Source organism: Megascapheus bottae, chromosome 10, assembly GCF_031878675.1.
Source record: "Megascapheus bottae isolate mThoBot1 chromosome 10, mThoBot2.hap1, whole genome shotgun sequence".
Taxonomy (NCBI): Eukaryota; Metazoa; Chordata; class Mammalia; order Rodentia; family Geomyidae; genus Megascapheus; species Megascapheus bottae.
In genome coordinates this window covers 40,859,081-40,878,620 of record NC_143518.1, presented here as the reverse complement: position 1 = coordinate 40,878,620, position 19,540 = coordinate 40,859,081, and the positions used below count along the sequence as shown (strand labels likewise).

Sequence of the window (19,540 nt, the reverse complement as noted above, 5' to 3'; positions counted from 1 at the left end):
TAAAGGGAAAAACAAGCAATGAGAAGGCTTATTAAGTCTCACAGCAAGCTAGTGATAGAGCTGAGAATAATCTGACTGCACATCTCTCCTTTCTGACTCTTCAGTTCCATTGTTATGATTTGGATATGAAGTGGCCACAAAAGGGCTCATGTGTTGAGAGCTTGGGCCTCAGCTGGCACATCTGATGTGAGAGTTAGTTAGTATGCAGGCTCTGCTCTAACCAATGGATTTACTGATTCAAAGTTTAATAGCATTATTGGGAGGTCATGGAAACTTTTTTTTCCCATTGATCATGGGGCTTGAACTCTGGGCCTGGGCACTATCTCTGAGTTCTTCAGCTCAAGGCTACCACCCTATCCATGGAGCCACAGTGCCACTTCTGGTTTTCTAGTGGTTAACTGGAGATAAAGAGTCTCATGGTCTTTAGTACCTGGGTTGGCTTTGAACTTGATCCTCAGATATCAGCCTCCTGAGAAGCGAGGATTATAGGTGTGAGCCACTGCGCCCAACTTCATGGAAACTTTTGGAGGTGGAACCCAACTAGAGGAAATTGGTCACTGGAAGGGTGCGTTGTTAGGGGCTGTGTATTTCCTCAGACCTCCCTTTGTTCTGCTTCTTGTCTGCCCTGCAGTAGCCTTGCTCCACGTGACCTCTGCTATGATGTCTGAGCTCATCACAGCCCAGGAGCAAGAGAAACAAGTGCCCATGCCTGAAACCTCCAGAGCTATGAACCAAAGTAAATCCATGCTCCTAAATCTTGTGTTATCACAGCAATGGAAAACTAACAATGCCACTCTACACTTGACAAAATACAATCTGATGAAGACAAGAATGCCAAGACAACAATGATAGGGTATTACATAGCTAACCTCAAGTTACTGGGTTGAATAATCAGAAACTGTTCATATTTGACACTGTGACTTTAAAATGGCCCTTTTATACAGTTTTGGCTTAAACTTTCAAAAAGGATAAAGAAGATAAATACTGTTGCCTACTGACAGTCTGCAGGAAAACCATTTTTCCTTCATCAGTTATAAGGTACCTGTGTGGGCTGGGAGTTTGGCCTAGTGGCTGAGTGCTTGCCTAGCATCCACGAAGACCCGGGTTTGATTCCTCGGTACCACATATATAGAAAAAAGCTGGAAGTGGTGCTGAGGCTCAAGTAGTAGAGCTCTAGCCTTGAGAAAGTCTAAGGACAGTGCTCAAGCCCAGGACTGGCAAAAAAAAAAAAAAAAAAAAGGTACCTGTGTAAATAGTGACTGAGTTTTTCCCTTGGTTGATCTTGTAAATGATTTCTCATATGTTTCCATGTGTACTGAACCTGATTAAACCAGTGTGACAACTAAAACTGAGGTGGGTAGAAAGAGGGGGAAAAAACGATTCAAAGAGAGATATGAAGATACTAGGAATAAGAAAAACTGGTCATTTGACATTCTTTCAGTTATGTTTTGGTTTTGCCTTGGGTAGAAGTCTGGTGTTTGGGGCTGAGAGTTTGGCCTAGAGGTAGAGTGCTTGCCTAGCACTCTATAGAATGGACCCAGGTTTGATTCCTCGGCACCACATACATAGAAAAAAAAGCTGGAAGTGGTACTAAATGGTACTGTGGCTCAAGTGGCGCTAGCTTTGTGAAAAAAAGCCCAAGGACAGTGCCAAGGTCCTGAGTCCATGACCCAGGACTGGCAAAAAAAAAAAAAAAAAAAAAAAAAAAGCGTGGTGTTTTCTAGTAGTTGTGCAAGGCTATTGAGATAAACCAAATGATAAGAAAACAAATGACAAAAGAACCTTCACTCTGTCTACATGAATGAAAATAAAAAGCAGTGATGCCTAGTTCCTTTGGCTTCACATTTTTTTGTTTTTTGTTAGTTGTGGGACTTGAACTCTGGGTCTGGGCTCTTCAGCTCAAAGCTGTCACCCTACCCCTTGAACCAAGTGCCACTTCTGGTTTCCTAGTGGTTAATTGGAGATAAAAGTCTTACAGACCTTAGTGTCTGGGCTGGCTTTGAACCTCGATCCTCAGATCAGCCTCCTGAGTAGCTAGGATTACAGATGGGAGTCACCGTGCCAGACTTGGCTTTACATGTTTTTACATTACTAGTTCCCATAAAAAGCAAGTGGAGGGTGGGGAGTTTGGTCTAGCAGTAGAGTGCTTGCCTAGCATGCATGAAGACCTGGCTTCAATTCCTCCTTACCACATACACAGAAAAAGCCAGAAATGGTGTTGTGGCTCAAGTGGTAGAGCTCTAGCCTTGAGAAAGCCCAAGAACAGTGCTCGGGCCCTGAGTTCAAGCCCCAGGACTTGCAAAGAAACAACAACAACAAAACAAAAAACAAAATGCAAGTGTCAGGTAGTTGTCTTCCACTGTCTCTGATGTTTCAGGATTAGTGGAAAGGAAGACTGGGATAAATGGTAGTTGTTGCCAGACATGGGACTTGCAAACTCCTCGAGTGCTCCAGCTTCAACCCCATGGAATATCTCCTCCCATCTGGAAAGGCCTTTCAGGTGAGTACCAGAGATATTCCCACAACTTGGTCATGCTAGCTAGGGTCAGCTGGCTCTAACAGAGGAGCACTCTAGCTGATCTTTTGGCCATAGAAGAATGAACTGATAAGGTACTACATAGGTAACCCCAAGTTCCTGGGTTGAATAATCAGAAATTGTCCATATTTGATCACTTTTTAAAATGGCAGTTTCATACCGTTTTGGCTTCAACTTTCAAAAAGGGTAAAGAAGATAAATATTGAAGCTCAAATGATGTATTGCTGAGGTTAGGAAACAAATTTTTCTAGAACATTATTCTCCCAATTTACTTTTTGTCTTATCCAAGGTTCTCTCTCCCCCCATCTCCTCTCTTTTTGGCCAGTCCTGGGGCTTGAGCTCAGGGCCTGAGCACTATCCTTGGGCTTTCTTTTTTTTTTTTTTTGCCAGTCCTGGGCTTGAGCTCAGGGCCTGAGCACTGTCCTTGGACTTTCTCAAGGCTAGAGCTCTACCACTTGAGCCTCAGCACCACTTCCAGCTTTTTTCTATGTATGTGGTACCGAGGAATCGAACCCGGGTCTTCATGCATGCTAGGCAAGCACTTTAACCACTAGGCCAAACTCCCGGCCTCCTTGGGCTTTCTTAAGACTAGAACTCTACCATTTGAGCCACAACACCACTTCTGGCTTCTTCTGGGTATATGGTATTGAGGAGTCCAACCGAGGGCTTCATTCTTACCTTACTACCTTCAGAAATGGTTCTTACTTTACTTCCTTTAGAAGGTGCCAAGTCTTGTTAATCCCTTAATTTTGGATGTCTGTCCTCCAGAACCATAAGATGGTATGTTTCTGTTGGCTTAAGCCACTCATATTTTAGTACCTTGTTTTAGCCTTAGGAAACTAATAGTTTCTCTTAAGTATGGAAAACTATACTGTTGGCAAGAAACAACCAGAACACCTTGTTAAAAATGTTACAGTGGTTGAATGTCTAGAACAATAAACCACAGATATGAGGTATCTTTTCTACTGGGACTCATTCTATTTCCTATTCTTGCCAAACAGATTTGTTTTCTCAGATATAACAAAGGCAGCTTTGTAAGTTACAATGTGTATACATAGCACACATATTTACTCCTCATACAATTCAACTTATTATTCCTAAATTGGTTTCCTAGTATTAAGTTTCAATAAAAATGTTCCCAAGTCTTCCATGGGCAGGTGTTAATTTTTGTATCACTTGAAGGAGTCTGTTCAAATTACAGAAGAACCATACTTTTATCCTAGAGAGATACAAAGAACTGTTGATACTCTCATGGAAATGCTTCCTGTTAAAAAGTTTAGAAAGTGGAAGAGTCTGGATTTACATTCACAAGTAAGTTCTGAAGGATCAGAGTTAGCGGGCTCCCTTGGGGGATTCGGTAGTGCTTGAGCAGAGCAGGTGTGAGGACAGCTACTGCTTCTAGAAGAGGAAGAGCCTCATGCAGAATGGTGTGCGATCCTCTGAAAGCTCTTCTATGTTAAACGTTTTTTAGGATCCAGCTTTATAAATAAGCCTAAATGAACAAAAGAAGATTATACATTAGCTGACTTCAATCTAATGAGATTAAACTCACTAGAAAAATACATATGTGTAGATTCATATAGGTACCTTTAGTCTATCTGGCTACTCTCATTTTTCAATCAACTCAAGGATCAACTTTTGACTGTTACAATATTATCTTCTCCCAGCAAAACAGTCCTCTAGTACTTGGCTATTTCATGATTCATTACTACTTCCATTAAGAGACAGTCAGGGGACTGGAAAGAAGCAAATTTGCATCTGAGCTAGCCATCTGGTACCTTTAGGATATGGAAAGGTTTAGTAAGACAAGAATTATAAGCTATAGCCTCGAATGGAGTTATAAATTGACTATAGATTCAAGTTACTCATGATCTCTCTCTGCTCCTTTTATCTGTCATTCCTGCAAGTAGCTGATATGTAGAGAAAAATAAATTTCTCAAACAAGATACAAAATGCATTAGCCATAAATGGAAGAATCTAATGATGCATCTACATTCACATTAAGAGTCTGTGATTACTCATACACTAGAAGGAGAAATAGTTTATACTCCAACGATGGTACTTTAACCATTCTTCTATTGAGGTATATCTACTATTTGCAAGACCAAAAAATACTACTTGTAAGAGCCAGTAATGAACATGCATAATTCTGCTTATCTTTTTATTTGTGAGATAAGATTGTAAGTGATCAAGGGCACATAACTTGTAATTTTGACAGATACCCTGCTGTGGCCCTTCAGCAAGGATGCATAAGAATGTGTTCACCTTGTTCAGTAATGTCAGGGAACTGAAAATATCTGGGCATGTGTGACTTATAAAATCAAAGCCAACAAAACCAAGACAAAGGCTGGGAACATGACTTAGTGGCAGAGTGCTCACTTAGCATGAACAAAGCCCTAGGTTCAATTCCTTGGTGCCACATACACAGAAAAAACTGGAAGTGGCGCTGTGGCTCAAGTGGTAGAACATTAGCCTTGAGAAAGCTCATGGACAGTGCTTAAGCCCCAGGATTGGCAAATAAATAAGTACAAGACAAAACCTGGAACTTAAACCCACTCAAAAGAGACAATGGCAACTTCTTACCTGTTGCTTCTGTGTGTAAGGTCTTCTCATCACTACTTTGAATATTACAGGAAAGAAAAAGTTTCCTCCCTTCAATTTTATCAAGTTGGCTGTTTATCACAACAACAGAACAAAGAGGGATAGGTCTACAGAAGAAAAAAAAGGGGAAATTGAGTCTTTACCAAACATTGAAAGATGGTCAGGTGTATGATACAGAATTTTCTGATACTTGATACAAATGAGCAGACTGCCTTAAATAAAACATTCCTTACATCTATAAACACTCTATTCTATAGCAACAGTTAAAATATCTATCCCATCTCCTTTCTCCCAAGCACCACTGTTCTCAGGCAAACGTCCAAGATCTTTTTCATTCTCCCCATTCTGTTCTTCTAGTACTCTGATTAGAGGATGTAAGAACTTTTTATTTGTCCTTTATAGTTAAAGTGCTCTAATAAATATTTTCCAATGGGCCTTTGGTGGCTCTGGCCTACAATCCTAGCTATTCAGGAGTCAGATCTGAGAATCACGGTTTGAAGCTAAGCCTGGACAGCAAAGCACTGTCCATGATACTCTTTTTTTTTTTTTTTGCCAGTCCTGGGCTTGAGCTCAGGGCCTGAGCACTGTCCTTGGACTTTCTCAAGCTAGAGCTCTACCACTTGAGCCTCAGCACCACTTCCAGCTTTTTTCTATGTATGTGGTACCGAGGAATCGAACCCGGGTCTTCATGCATGCTAGGCAAGCACTTTAACCACTAGGCCAAACTCCTGGTCCCGATACTCTTTTTTTTTTTTTTTTTTTTTGCCCGTCCTGGGCTTGGGCTCAGGGCCTGAGCACTGTCCTTGGATTTTCTCAAGGCTAGCACTCTACCACTTGAGCCTCAGCACCACTTCCGCCTTTTTTCTATGTATGTGGTACTGAGGAATCGAACCTGGGTCTTCATGCATGCTAGGCAAGCACTCTACCACTAGGCCAAACTCCCGGCCCGTCCATGATACTCTTATTCCTAAATAGCCACTAAAAAAGCTGTAAGTGGAGGTACAGCTCAAGTGGTAGAGATCTAGCCTTGAACAAAAAATCTAAGGGATAGAACCCAGGCCCTCATTTTAAGCCTTCAAGTCCTAGGACCAGCATTCACACACAAAATTGCTTCCATGGTTTTATCTCCCTACCCTACCTTTCTCCTCTTCTCTCTCTCTCTCCCTCTCTCCTTCTCTTTCTCTCTCTCTCTCTGTTTTCCCCATTTTTCTTTTAAGCCTAGATCTGAAAATAACTTTTAAGGCTTATTTAATATATTCAATTACTAACTCTGAATACCTTAGCTGTCATCTCTAAGAAAATATTACCTCTTAATTTTTTCCCTGAATTTCAAAAGGTTATACATTGGGGTTTAAGTGTCCATTTATGTATGCAATACTTTTTTTTTTGCCAGTCCTGGGGCTTGAACTCAGGGCCAAGCACTGTCCTTGGGCTTTCTCAAGGCTACCATTTGAGCCACAGCACCACTTCTGGCTTTTTCTATGTATATGGTACCAAGGAATCGAACACGGGTCTTCATGCATGCTAGGCAAGCACTCTACCATTAGGCCAAACTCCTGGTCCACCAGTGCTTCTTGATCAGTTTCCTCTTCCATTATTCTCCCCTCTCCCATCTATTCCCACCCCTAGATTCATTTCACATTTCCCTTTTCCTTTATCACATATGGACATTGAGTGTTCTAGTTATATTTGTCTCTTTGTCTTATTAATAGATGAGGAAACTGAGGCCCAGAGAGGCTATATAACTCACCAAAGCTATTTTTCTACTTGATATGAGAACATGTGATTTAACTCTGTCAGTCTGGATGAAAGTTCTACTTCCTATCTGAGTTTGTTATAGCTGTCAAATAGCTAAGGTGGCTTGTTAATGTACATGTAGGATGGATTTCAATATCACTCTGAAACAATGGACTTGGTGAAGAATTTGCTGTTTTTAATATTACCACCACCACCACCACCACCATATGTGATAAGCTCTTGAGTGAATTTTAACAGATAAGCTCTTGAATAAATTTTAATAAAAAGATGAATCATCTTGTGAAGATAAGTGATTTTAGATTTCACTGGGCTGAGAAAAATTTTAAATCATGTATAGTATCTATGAATTTTTAGTGAGAAAATACAAGATAGAATTTAACCATTCATTTTAGAAGAATAAGCTTCTAGAATGTGGAACCAATAGCTGTTGATCTGAGCCTCTAAAAAGTAAAAAAAAAAAAAAATCACGAAAGGCAAACTAAACTAAAAAAGCAAACAAAAAAGCAAGCTAGGAATTACCCCATTTTCCCTTATCATTTAAAAACACCAGGGAATGTAGTTTTAAAAGTTTTGTCTTAAACCGATTATGATGGTGCCTTCCTGTACAGAGAGGCTGTGAAGTAGGAGGAGTGTGAATTCAAGTCCAGCCTTGGCCATAGTGAGTCCTGACTCAAAACCCCAAAATCAAACGGGAAAAAACCCCAACAATAAATCACAACCTAAAATAAGTGTTGCTTTAAATGGCTGCAATAGACTAATATTTAGAGAGTAATTCCTGTGTTTTCTATCTATAAAAAGTCACATTTACACATCTTGCTTTCACACTCTTTGAGCAGTACTAAAACCTTTCTATACAGATTGCCCACAAGGAGTAGTTGTCACAGGAAAATGGAAAGGCCAATCCCACAGTTTTAAACAGGCTTTATCTGCATAGCTTTATCAAGGTAATTTCTTCAGGTCTATATTTCTGTTCATTTTCAGTTGCACTTAAATAGCCCCCTAATATTTTCTCTATTGTCACCACAATGTGACAGAGGCAAAGACTGGAGTAAGCTGCCAGTTAAGAATACTGCAGATTAACTACCACTATCCAAAGCTAGGGAAAAGCAAGCTTGAGAAAGCTTACAGCTTCTACTGCTGTGAGAAAATCAGTCTGAATTGCTTTAAGCAACCAAGTTTGAGGCAATTTGTTAAGGTAGCCCTAGGAATGAATACGCCATTGGGATATAAACATTTAGAGGGTATTTATGAAAACAAATAGCCCTTTTAACCTATTCACTGACTTTTTATTTTTGGGTTTGAACAGCTACATTTTCATGTCTAAAAGTTCTATTAAATTCCATGACAAATCAGCTTAATAATATTTAGTTTCCTTTCATTTTCCCTTTTTTTGTGACTTTCTCTCTCCCTCTCTCCCCCCCACTCTCTTTTTTGCCAGTCCCCATGCTTGAACTTAGGGTCTAAGCACTGTCATTGGGCTTTCTCAAGGGTAGAACTCGACCACTTGAGCCCCAGCACCATTTCCAGCTTTTTTTCTACATATGTGGTACCGAGGATTTTAACCTGGGTCTTTGTGCATGCTAGGCAAGCACTCTATCACTAGGCTAAATTTCAGGTCCCTCTTAATTCTTTACATAGCTCACATTTTGTACTTTTATATTCTGTATTTGATTATCATGGCATGAATATCTTAAATCTCTGAGAGTCTAAATTTGTTATTTACTGTTCTTGCTGAATATTCACTTTTGGTAGTTTCTTTACATCTTTGAGGCAGGAATTGTTACTTGTTTTGAAGGAGGAAGAGAAGCTTTCAGAATTTGCCTGTCATGTTGCATCAAGAAGTCAAATTGCATTTAAGTGATCTGTCATGAATAGGTTATAGGCATGCTGAGATACTTAACCTCGCAACAGGTTAATCACCTCTAGTTATAAGTTTTGTCTATAGTCAAGTGGATTGAAGGGATGGAAAGTATTTGAAATGATTAGGAATGGTTTTGCTTCTTTAAAGCAAGAAATTGGATGAAGGCACCAGATGCTCAATTAATACTGTAAATTATCATCAATTAACAATACAAATATTAATCTTAGGTTGTTTAGTATCCAGAGGTCTTTTAACTGTTCAGATTAAGTTTATTATTATTCATGTTCTGAACCTAAATGACTATACAAAAAGATAAGGCATGATAAATAATAAATTCTAAACAACTCATGTTATTCAATGTTTCATTCCATTTTTTAATTTTTCAGTACTAAGATCTCTGTGATCTCACATTTGCTAACCTGGTGCCCTACCACTTGACCTATGCCTACAACCCTGCTTTTTGCTGGTTATTTTGGTGATGGAGTCTTGAAGACTTTTCTGCCTGGGCTAGCCTCAAACCACAACTCTCTAGCTTTCAGCCTCCTGAGTAGCTGTAGTTATAGGCTTGAGTCACTGGCACCCAGCTTGGAGGTGGGGAAAAGTCTATTTACATAATCCAGGGTAGTCTTAAACTCTTGATCCTTCTGATTCAGCCTTATCAGTGCTGGGATTATAGATAGACACCTTTTAAGCTAATTTGCAATTTTAGCTGGTATTGTTGGGGAGAATGCAAAAATGTAGCTATTATGGAAAACTATAGAGTTTCTCAAAAAAATTAAAAACAGAACTACTATATGATCAGGAATACCACTTTTTGATATTTATGTAAAGTTACTAAACTCAGAATCTTTTTTTTTTTTTTTTTTTTTTTTTTGCCAGTCCTGGGCTTGAGCTCAGGGTCTGAGCACTGTCCTTGGACTTTCTCAAGGCTAGCACTCTACCACTTGAGCCTCAGCACCACTTCCGGCTTTTTTTCTATGTATGTGGTACTGAGGCATCGAACCCGGGTCTTCATGCATGCTAGGCAAGCACTTTAACCACTAGGCCAAACTCCTGGCCCTAAACTCAGAATCTTGACAAGACATTAGCATTCTAATACTGACTACTGCATTATTCTCAATAGTGAAGATATAGAAAAAATATATAATAACAGATGAATAGCCATCTCCCACCCAGACAGTATGGAAGGGTGTTTCCAGACTCCCTGACTTGTGATTGTTCCTTGTTTCTAGGTCTTCAGAGTATCTCAGACTCTAGCCATCTAACTCTTCATTGAGGACCAAACATGTTCTCCAAGTGTGACTCTATGAATGAGAGGAGTGAAGGCAGAAGAGTGACAATATTCTAAGGGGAGCAAAAGCATCAGGAAGCAAGAAAGAGGTGACAGGACAGCTAAAAAGCATGGAGAAACAAGCTAACCTAGAAAAATCTAAGAAACAATCCATAGTTCTAACCTGGCTTGTGAGAGGTGGAGAGGAGGGAAGCTGAAGCCCAAGTAAGGTAAGCTGAAGCCAAACCTCAAGGTAAGCCAGGCAGCTCTAGTGACAGCACACTGGCAGTCCTAGCTACAGGAGAAACCTTGTAGTCCAGTCTTAAGTCCAGTGCAGAGATATTGCATGACAATGAGTCCTCCTGTATGAAAGGCTAGAATTGGAGAAGGGTCAGTCCTTTGGGACTGAGCTACCCTGGAGACCTGAAAACAAGGAAGAATCACAAGTCAGGGGGTATGGGGCTCATCCCCTTCTACAGTGTCTGGGTGGGAGGAGAATCTTATATAAACTTACCTCTTATAATTGATGTTGAGATTGGCAGTCATGACAAATCCCTCAGTTCTAGATGCACACATACCAACAGTGGCATCAATGATGGATGCAATGGCCCCTCCATGAATGAATCTAGGTACACAGCAGAGGAAGGGAAATGTCTTCAATAGTTCAGGAGGCAGAAAGCCTCTCAAGAGGGAGAAGTCAGTCAAGCACCTTCATGTAACTACTTAGGAGTAGCATGCTTACTATCCCAAGTTCAGTGTATTGAATGTCAAGTAATGCTTGTGTCCCCAGCTCTGTTCACAGCGTAACAGGGCAAGTTTAAGCACTTGTAGTAAATTTGGAACTTAATAGTAATAATGAGATTATAGTAAATAAAAGGATAAAATATAATCTAGAAAATTCATGTTGTTTTTATTAAGCAAGCTATATATATTTGTTGTTTTTTTTTAAAGCTTAGGGGAAAAAAGAAAAAAAAATAAAAGCTTAGGAAATGCAGATAAATAGAAGAAAAACAATTTAGGGCTTAAAACACAAGTCAGTACCAAGCTATTATTAACATGTTTATGAATGATATTCCCTCTAATTATACTCCATTGCTATGTGTCCTACAATAATATATTACATATGTCCTTTAATAGCATATTAAAAACTTAATAAGTATTAACAATATAATAGCTTTTAGCAATATATTATAAACACCTTTCCATGTCAATAAGTGTATCTACATTACCATGAAAATGCCTTTTTTTTTTTTGGCCAGTCGGGGGATTGAACTCAGGGCATGGATACTGTGTTTGGACACCTTTTTGCTCAAGGCTAGTGCTCTGCCACCTGAGCCACAACACTACTTCTGGCTTTTTTTGTGCATGTGGTACCAAGGAATTGAACTTAAGGCTTTGTGCATGCTCGGTAAGCACTCTACCACTAGGCTATGCTCTGGCCATTAATGCCTTCTTTGTAGTCTCTGCATACATAAAGACACTAGGAGATAAAAGTATTTCATGGACCAGGCATTTTTAGCCTAGTGGTAAAGTGCTTGCCTAGCATGCATGAAGATGAGGGTTCGATTCCTCTGTACCACCTACATAGAAAAAAAAAAAGCTGGAAATGGTGATGTGGCTCAAGGGGTAGAGCACTAGCCTTGAGAAAAAAGCCCAAGGACAGTGCTCAGGCAATGAATTCAAGCCCCAGGACTGGCAATTAAAAAAAAAATATTTCATATACTTACTGCTAGGTTATCATTCTTACCCAGGTGCTCCTTGCAGGTAAGGACCTCCTTGAAAAAGGCAAACAACCTTTTTTTCAACATCATTACAGAACATCACATATTCAAAGCCCATGCCATCCTCAAGGCTCCTGGTGAAAAGTTGGGCCTTTGACATATATTCTTCTTTGATATGGCTTGGTTCTGTAGGGAAATGAAGTGAATACAGGTAGATGAAAAACATGTATGAGAGAAATGGCATGTAAGCATCTATGTTCTGCTAAATCGTATGTTACTTGAGTAAAAAAAACTAAAAATGTTTCCAAGAAGTAGAATATGAAATCACTGCCCTTGTAGAATTACCAGTCTAGGGACAGAGTAAACATGTATGAAAGCAAAATGAAGAATTTATCAACACATGACAATCAAGAAACATAGCATATAAATACTAATAAATTGAACAAAATGGTAAAGTACAGACAGAAATACTTTTTGGAGCACATGTGGTTTAAATGTGTTTTAAAAAAAAACAATGAGTAAGGAAAGGATTTTTCCTGGCAGGTATGAGTATCACCTGCTACCTCTGATGCCTGGTAATCAGACTTTTAAAAGCAAGAGTATTTCACATACATTAGAGCACTTTGCTTATGATTTCTTCACCCCCCAAAATGGTGTGCAAGCTGGGTGTCACAGGCTGAGTAAAAACATAGATCATTTCAAAATAAAGGCAGAAAGCTACTGGATATATTTGTATTTTCACATCTACTTTGAAATGTACTTGTTTATATTCTTGGCTTTTTTTCTTTTCTTTTTTTGCCAGTCCTGGGGCTTGAACTCAGGACCTAGGTGCTATCCCCAAGCTTCTTTTGTTCAAGGATAGAGTTCTACCTCTTGAGCCACAGCTCCATTTCTGATTTTTTTTTTTTTTGTATCTCATGGACTTTCCTGTCTGAGCTGTCTTCCAACTGTGAGCCTCAGGTCTCAGCCTCCTGAGGAGGTATAGGATTATAGGTGTGAGCCCTGGTGCCCAGGTTATTTTTATTTTTCTTATGCTTTATCTGCCATGAATAAGATTGCATTTTAATTTCTATTGAACTTACATTTACAATTTTTTTTTTGCCAGTCCTAGGGCTTGAACTCAGGGCCTGGACACTGTCCTTGAGCTTTCTCAATAGAGCTCTACCATATGAGCCACAGCACCACTTCTGGCTTTTTCTGTACATATGGTAACAAGGAATTGAACCCAGAGCTTCGTGCATCCTAGGTAAGCACTCTACCACTAGGCTACATTCCTGGCCCCTACATTTACAATCTTGAAAAGGTTATGAAGATCTGAGAGAAGTGGGGAAGATAGGAGAGAATACATTTTACTTATGCCATGAACCTCCTGGGAGCAGGCAGCCACTATTTAGACTATATGCTCCAACACCTGGCCCAGATCAGGCATACTATACATACTCAAGAAGTTGCTGTGCAGAATTAATGATCCGGAGGACCAACCAGATAAAACTTAATATTAATATTAAGGATCAATATTATGGTATAGTAAAAAGAACATTGGCCTAGGACAGTGAAAATTACATTCTTGGTCTAGCGCTACCCTAGAACTAGCTCTTTTTTTTGCTTCATAGTTTAGCCATATGAAGAAACAATCCTGTAAAATATCTTTCAACTCTGATATCAGGTGAAGACAGACATCTTGAAGATAAGTATAGAACACTCCCAGTCTTAAATAAGGATGGTGAAAGAACTTTGTTGGCAACTAAGAATCTCATCCTCAACTCTTGGCCTAATAAGCAGAACCTGCACTTTAAAAGGATTCCCAGGTCTTTCATGTTGTGTTAAAAGTCCCAAACAGAATACTACTACAAGTGGCAGAGGAAAAACATGATCCAATTTGTACTCTAAATCACCCTTGAACCTGGGTAGAAGGGCTTTGAGAGGATTAAGTCTGGAGGCAGAAGGTCACACCCTTAACTCACAGACTCTGAGCCCTAAAGACAAACCACTCTAAACCTAACACATACACCACACACACTGCACTTCACATTCTGTTCATTTTATTTCTTTGTTTTGAGTTTTAGGGTTTGGGGCATTACTGGGATTTTAGCTTACAACCTTTAAATGGTCTACCACTTGATCCAAATCCCCAGCCCTTTTTACTTTAGTTATTACATTTTAAGCACTAAATTACTTTAAAAATCTTTACACTGCCAGGCCGGGAGTTTGGCCTAGTGGTAGAGTGCTTGCTTAGCATGCACGAAGACCCAGGTTCGATTCCTTGGTACCACATACTTAGAAAAAGCCAGAAGTGGTGCTGAGGCTCAAGTGGTAGAGTTCTAGCCTTGAGAAAAATCCAAGGACAGTCTTCAGGCCTTGAGCTTAAGCCCAGGACTGGCAAAAAAAAAATCTTTACACTGCCAAGACATGAGAAAGGGTATCAATGTATGTGAAGTAATGCACCTTCTATCTGGTAAATATAATGTAACCCTTCTATTAATTACAATAAAAATATATGAAAAAGAAGGAAAAAAAAATCTTTACACTGGACCAGGAATGTGGCCTGGGAGTAAAGTGCTTGCCTAGCATGCACGAAGACCCGGTTTCAATTCCTCGGTACCATATACATAGAAAAACCAGAAGTAGTGATATGGCTCAAGTGGTAGAATGCTAGCCTTGAGGAAAGCCCAAGGATAGTGTTCAGGCCCTGAGTTCAAGCCCCAGGACTGGCAAAAAAACCCATTTAAGTTTTAAAAGCTGAAGGTGCTTCTCAATGCTGGAGCACTTGTCTTACATGTGAATCTGAGTCCAGTTTCCAGCAGTACAATTAATTGTTTTTAATTTAAAATTTTAATGTTAAAAATTTTTAATGAGATTGATTAGTATTTCTAATTCTATTCTAACTGCAACCAAATCACACAATTAACTGAAGGTCCCAAGTGCAGTCTTGTTTCTCCGTGGTCAGCATTACTTAAGTGTCCTCACAGAAGCCATTACTGAGTTAAGGGCCAAATGTGGTGGGCATTGTTTATTTTCTGGTATAATGTTGAGCACTATTCTTGGGCTTTATCCTCAAGGCTAGCACTCAGTCACTTGAGCCATAGTACTACTTCTGGCTTTTGTATGTATGTGACACTGAGGAATCAAACCCAGGTCTTTGTGCATGCTAGGCAAGCTCTTAACTAGGCAAGCAAGTAACTAGTTCTTCAATTTGTTCTTAGTTTTTGTTTGTTTGTTTATTTTTGACAGTCCTGGAGCTTAAATTCAGGGCTGGGCACTGTCCTTGGGCTTTTTTAAGGCTAGCACTTTACCACTTGAGCCACAGCCCCACTTTCAGCCTTTTCTGTGTATGCGGTACTGAGGAATCCAATTCAGGGCTTTGTGCATGCTAGGCAAGCATTGTACCACTAGGCCACACTCCTGGTCTTCAATCTGTTCTTAGTTTTATATTCATATTCAAATATTATTAGTATTTATGGGCAAGTGGCTGTTCCTACCTAGAAAACGGGTTTGGAAGTCTTTAAACTTTTCAGTAAGAGTTTTCTTGTATGAAGGTATACGTTTCCAGGATCCATCTTCACATTTTTTCATGAACTGGTCAAAAAGGAATTGTAGGTCCTTGCTCCAGCTGGGGTTGGGAACAGCGTAGTCCTTAGGAGTGACCTTCTCAGAAGAAAATGACTTCTTTAAAGAAAAAGAAAAGGAAGACTAATATATTTGATAACATTTTCTCCCACTATCTAAGACTTTTTTTTTTTGGCCAGTCCTGTGGCTTGAACTCAGGGCTCAGGTACTGTCCTTGAGCTTCTCAAGGCTAGTACTCTACCACTTCCAGCTTTTTCTGTGATGTGGTATAGAGAGAGGAGTTGAACCCAGGGCTTCATGCATGCTAGGCAAGCACTCTACCACTTTGCCACACTCCAGGTCCTCTAAGACTATTTTGCTAATTTTTTTCCCCCACAGAAAATGGTTATTATTTTAGAATGGAAAGGAACCTTTTCTGCCTCTGCTGCCACTGTAGCATCTCTGAGAAGGCTTGTGGCAAAGGTGAGGGGAAAGCAAACAAAGAAGCAGGTTTTGAAGTTCACCATGGACTGCACCACCCTGTAGAAGATGGAACCCTGGATGCTTTCAATTTCTCCAAGAAACAAGGTGAAATGAAAAGCTGAGCACCTTGGTAGAGGGGTTATCATCATTGAGAAAAGCAAGACTAAGATCACTATAACCTCTGAAATGCCTCTCTACAAAGATATTTGAAAGTCTTACCAGAAAGTATTTGAAGAATAATTTATATAATTGGTTACACGAAGAGTCACGAGTTACATTCTTTCCAGATTAACCAGGACAAAGGAGGAAGATGAGGATTAAAATTCATTTATGTGGTATATATTGTATGTGTTCTTGAATAAAACTTGGGAATAACTACAAAAAAGTAGAATAAAATAAAATGGAAGATAGCTGGGAGCTGGTGGCTCATGTCTGTAATTCTAGCTACTTAGGAGGCTGAGATCTGAGGATTGCAGTTCAAAGCTAGCCCAATTCATCTCCAGTTAACCACCAGAAAATTGCAAGTGGAGCTGTCATTCAAAGTGGTACAGTGCTAGTCTTGCGCAGAAAAGCTCAGGGACAGTGCCCAGACCCTGAGTTCAAGCCCCATGACTAAAAAAAAAAAAAAAGTTTCCAATATTTTGCAGCTATGAACGAAAATGTCCACTGGAATGTCTTTTTTTTTCTCTTTTGGATTATTTCTGATCCCAATCCATTCTTAATATGCATAACATGAATTCTAGAAGTAACTCAACCGACACAACTCATTGTAGATTAGTATGTACTGACCAAGGCAAGTCAAAAGAGAATAATATGTATAGTTTTAGAGTCATGACTTTGGGCTCATTTCATCCAAATTTTCTCTTAACTAGAAAGCCTCAGGATTAATAAGTCTCAAGACCCTTTTATAGGCCAGTGAATACAGCTAATTAATGGCATTTGGGAAGAATGACTCTGTGTGCTCTCCTTTTTGGTTTCAATTTTAAAAATCAGGATTTGGTTAACTGAAGTTTTGGAGCCCTGGTTTTTTGGTCAGATGCAAGTGAAACAAAACATCTAAACCCTGTCTTCAAGTATCAGCAGTTTTAGATATAAAAATATGACCTAGTACAGGACTTAGATTTCATTTGCCAAAGATTAAATGAAACGTAGTTTTTGGCACAAGGACAAATATACTTACTTTTAAAATGTATTATAAAACATTTACATGTTATATATTATATGTACATATTATATAACATACTATATAACACTATAAAAAGAAATTAAAGTAAATTGCACTTGTGATTTCAGAAATGTACTATTGAGAATGAAATGACTTGCAAAAGGAGTTTTAAAGAACTACTACAAAGATAACTGATGCTGTGGCTCAGATATGTAATCTTTTCTTTTTTTCTGCCCATCCTGAGGCTTTAAGTCAGGGCTTGGGCATTGTCCTTGGGCACTTGTGTGTGTGTGTGTGTGTGTGTGTGTGTGTGTATGTATGTCAGTCGTGGAGTTTGGACTATGGGCCTCGGTGTTGTCTCTGAGCACTTCAGTTCAAGGCTACTGGCCTACCCTTGAGCCACAGAGCCACTTCCGGTTTTCTAGTAGTTAGTTGGAGATAAGAGTCTCATGGACTTTGGTGCCCAGGCTGGCTTTGAACCTCAATCCTCAGATCTCAGCCTCCTGAGTAGCTAGGATTACAGGTATGAGCCACCTCACTCAGCTCCTTGAACACTTTTTGCTCAAGGCTAGCGCCCTGCCATTTGATCCACAGCACCACTTCTGGCTTTTTTCTATGTATGTGGTACCGAGGAATTGAACCCGGATCTTCTTCATGCATGATAGGCAAGCACTCTACCACTAGGCCAAACTCCTGGCCCCAGAAGACAAGATGATTTTAAGAAAAAGGGCTTTGTTGGTGCAAGTGTAAATCAGAGAGATAAAGTAAGAATGGAACTACTAATTTTCATTTGAGGCATACTGCATTTGTTGCACTAGGCAGGTTATGAGGGATAGATGTGAGGGATAATCATTACCTTTTATTTTTCTAAAGAGGAAAGTTCATGCTTCATCTTGGTTATATAAAGGTTATAAAGGTGGAACTTTTAAGCAAAGTTATGACTTTCAAAGATGAAGTTACTGAATAGAAAGAAGCATAATTATATGGCCTGGGAATACTCCTTTCAAGATTAAGTTATTGAACAAAAAGAAGTGTAACTTTACAGCCTGTAAAGATTAATACTTAAACATTCTCAGCGCAAATTACAAGGCATCAACATATAATTAAAGAAATTCATTTTTGTTGTTGTAAGCCTAGCACAAGACATTTTATTTTCCAATGAGCAAGAGGGTGAATGATTAATAACCAATCTGCACTGATTCTGGTCTAGCAGAGAGCTACAAAATAGAGATGCCATACTTGCCTAAACTACTGAAGTTCTCATTCAACCTGTCCCCCTCATCCTTGTTTCCTTAGTAACTTAGTGCATGTAGTACACAGGTACTTTACTTTTGCAATTTGAATTTTAACCCCATTCCCCCAAACTAGTCTGTAAGCTCCCTGAAAGGAAGGATTTTTTTCCCCTCTCCCCTTACTTATCTATACAAATCACCAGTAGTCAATAATGCCTAGAATGGTGTTGGAGCGAACTAATGGCCTAATCAGTACGACATCAATGAAACAAAACCGGGATATAAGAGCAGGCACCGTTTATTTCCTACTTATATTCCAGGCGTCACCTTTAACATGTCATAGCAACCTTTAACGACAGGAAAGTAGCTTCGAGAGGGTGTCCTCGATTACCGGATAAGCACAAGCCTTCTACCACTGATCCGGTTAGAAATAAGACAAGTCGGGGCCTATGAAGGCGCTCTTCTCAGAACCTGCAGGGGTTGAGGCCAAAGGTCTGCTCGGCCACGTGTTTTCTAGGTGACCTAGCTTAACCTTTCTTTTTCAATGCCATCATCAGCTCTCTTCTTGCTGACCCAACTCAAGCATCCTGCACGCCGCTCCCGCACCCGTTCAGTGCCCTACGGTTGGAAGCTCAGGGCTCAAAGAAATTCTCGAGTCCGCTGGGCACTCGTGGTCGATCCGGGCTCTCCTGGCTGGGGTAATCGATGAAGAATTAAATGGAACGGTTAACCAGGCTGCTTCCCACCTCTGCCCTACCCCGCAGCGCGCCGGAGACTCACCCACAGCTCTCCCGGCCTGAGAGTGCGCAGGCGCGCGGCGCAGCTCCTCAGCATGGCTCCGCGGGCCGACACCGACTCACCTTCCCCGGAGCTGAAGCGGTCGCGCTCTTCGTGAGCCGGCTTCCAGCTAAGAACGGTGGGGGCGGGGCTTGGCTGCGGGGCGGGGCCTGGCGGGTGATGGGCGGGGCCTGGAGGTGGAGGGGCGGGGGAAGTGGCGGCGAGCTTCCGCCGGCCCACTCACTGCGAGCCTCAGCTTTTTCGCGCTTCCGGAAACTCCCGGATTTCCGGAAGCGCCGCGGCGCCCTGCGGCTCAAGTTCGGGGAGAGAAGGCGCGACACGCCCGTAGTGGAGGTCTTCCTCCACCCTCCTCAGCCGCGGAGCGCGAGTGGCGGTTCTCGGTTCCTCTGGTTACCGGTTACTCCTCACGTCTGTCGCTGGCAGATACGGCGTTCCGGTTCCTTTGTTATTTCTTCTTCCCATGACCGGAGCGCAGACGAGGAGAGGTTTGAAGAACACGTTTTCTCCTAGGCCAAAGCTATCAATCCCGGGGACCAGGTTGGTAGTGTTGACTTCTGGTCTGCAGGGTT

General features: G+C 40.5%; 1 protein-coding gene, 1 long non-coding RNA gene and 1 pseudogene across 4 annotated transcripts in view; 2 read left to right on the top strand and 1 right to left on the bottom strand.

Annotated features, from left to right (window-relative positions):
• Positions 1 to 1,593: 1,593 nt before the first annotated feature.
• On the bottom strand, positions 1,594 to 19,490 carry Them4 (thioesterase superfamily member 4). Of its 2 annotated transcripts, none has more exons than XM_090340980.1 (6): positions 18,954 to 19,490; positions 15,227 to 15,410; positions 11,774 to 11,933; positions 10,541 to 10,651; positions 5,120 to 5,244; positions 1,594 to 4,028 (listed from the first exon to the last, which is right to left on the bottom strand). In XM_090340980.1, the coding sequence occupies exons 1-6, from the start codon at positions 19,005 to 19,007 to the stop codon at positions 3,988 to 3,990; spliced, it is 675 nt and encodes a 224-aa protein (XP_090197106.1). In that variant the 5' UTR covers positions 19,008 to 19,490; the 3' UTR covers positions 1,594 to 3,987. The 2 variants fall into 2 exon arrangements, with proteins under 2 accessions (XP_090197106.1, XP_090197105.1); XM_090340979.1 differs by having other exon boundaries at positions 15,227 to 15,413; positions 18,954 to 19,485.
• On the top strand, positions 12,851 to 16,097 carry LOC150058256 (large ribosomal subunit protein eL22 pseudogene; annotated as a pseudogene). Its single transcript, XR_016536859.1, has 2 exons — positions 12,851 to 12,993; positions 15,693 to 16,097. The product of XR_016536859.1 is annotated as a large ribosomal subunit protein eL22 pseudogene (transcript).
• LOC150058251 (uncharacterized) overlaps positions 19,235 to 19,540 on the top strand; it is an 81,735-nt gene continuing 81,429 nt past the window's right edge. Inside the window, exon 1 of the long non-coding RNA XR_016536860.1 lies at positions 19,235 to 19,508. This is a non-coding gene — a long non-coding RNA (uncharacterized LOC150058251). The remainder of the gene's footprint in view (positions 19,509 to 19,540) is intronic.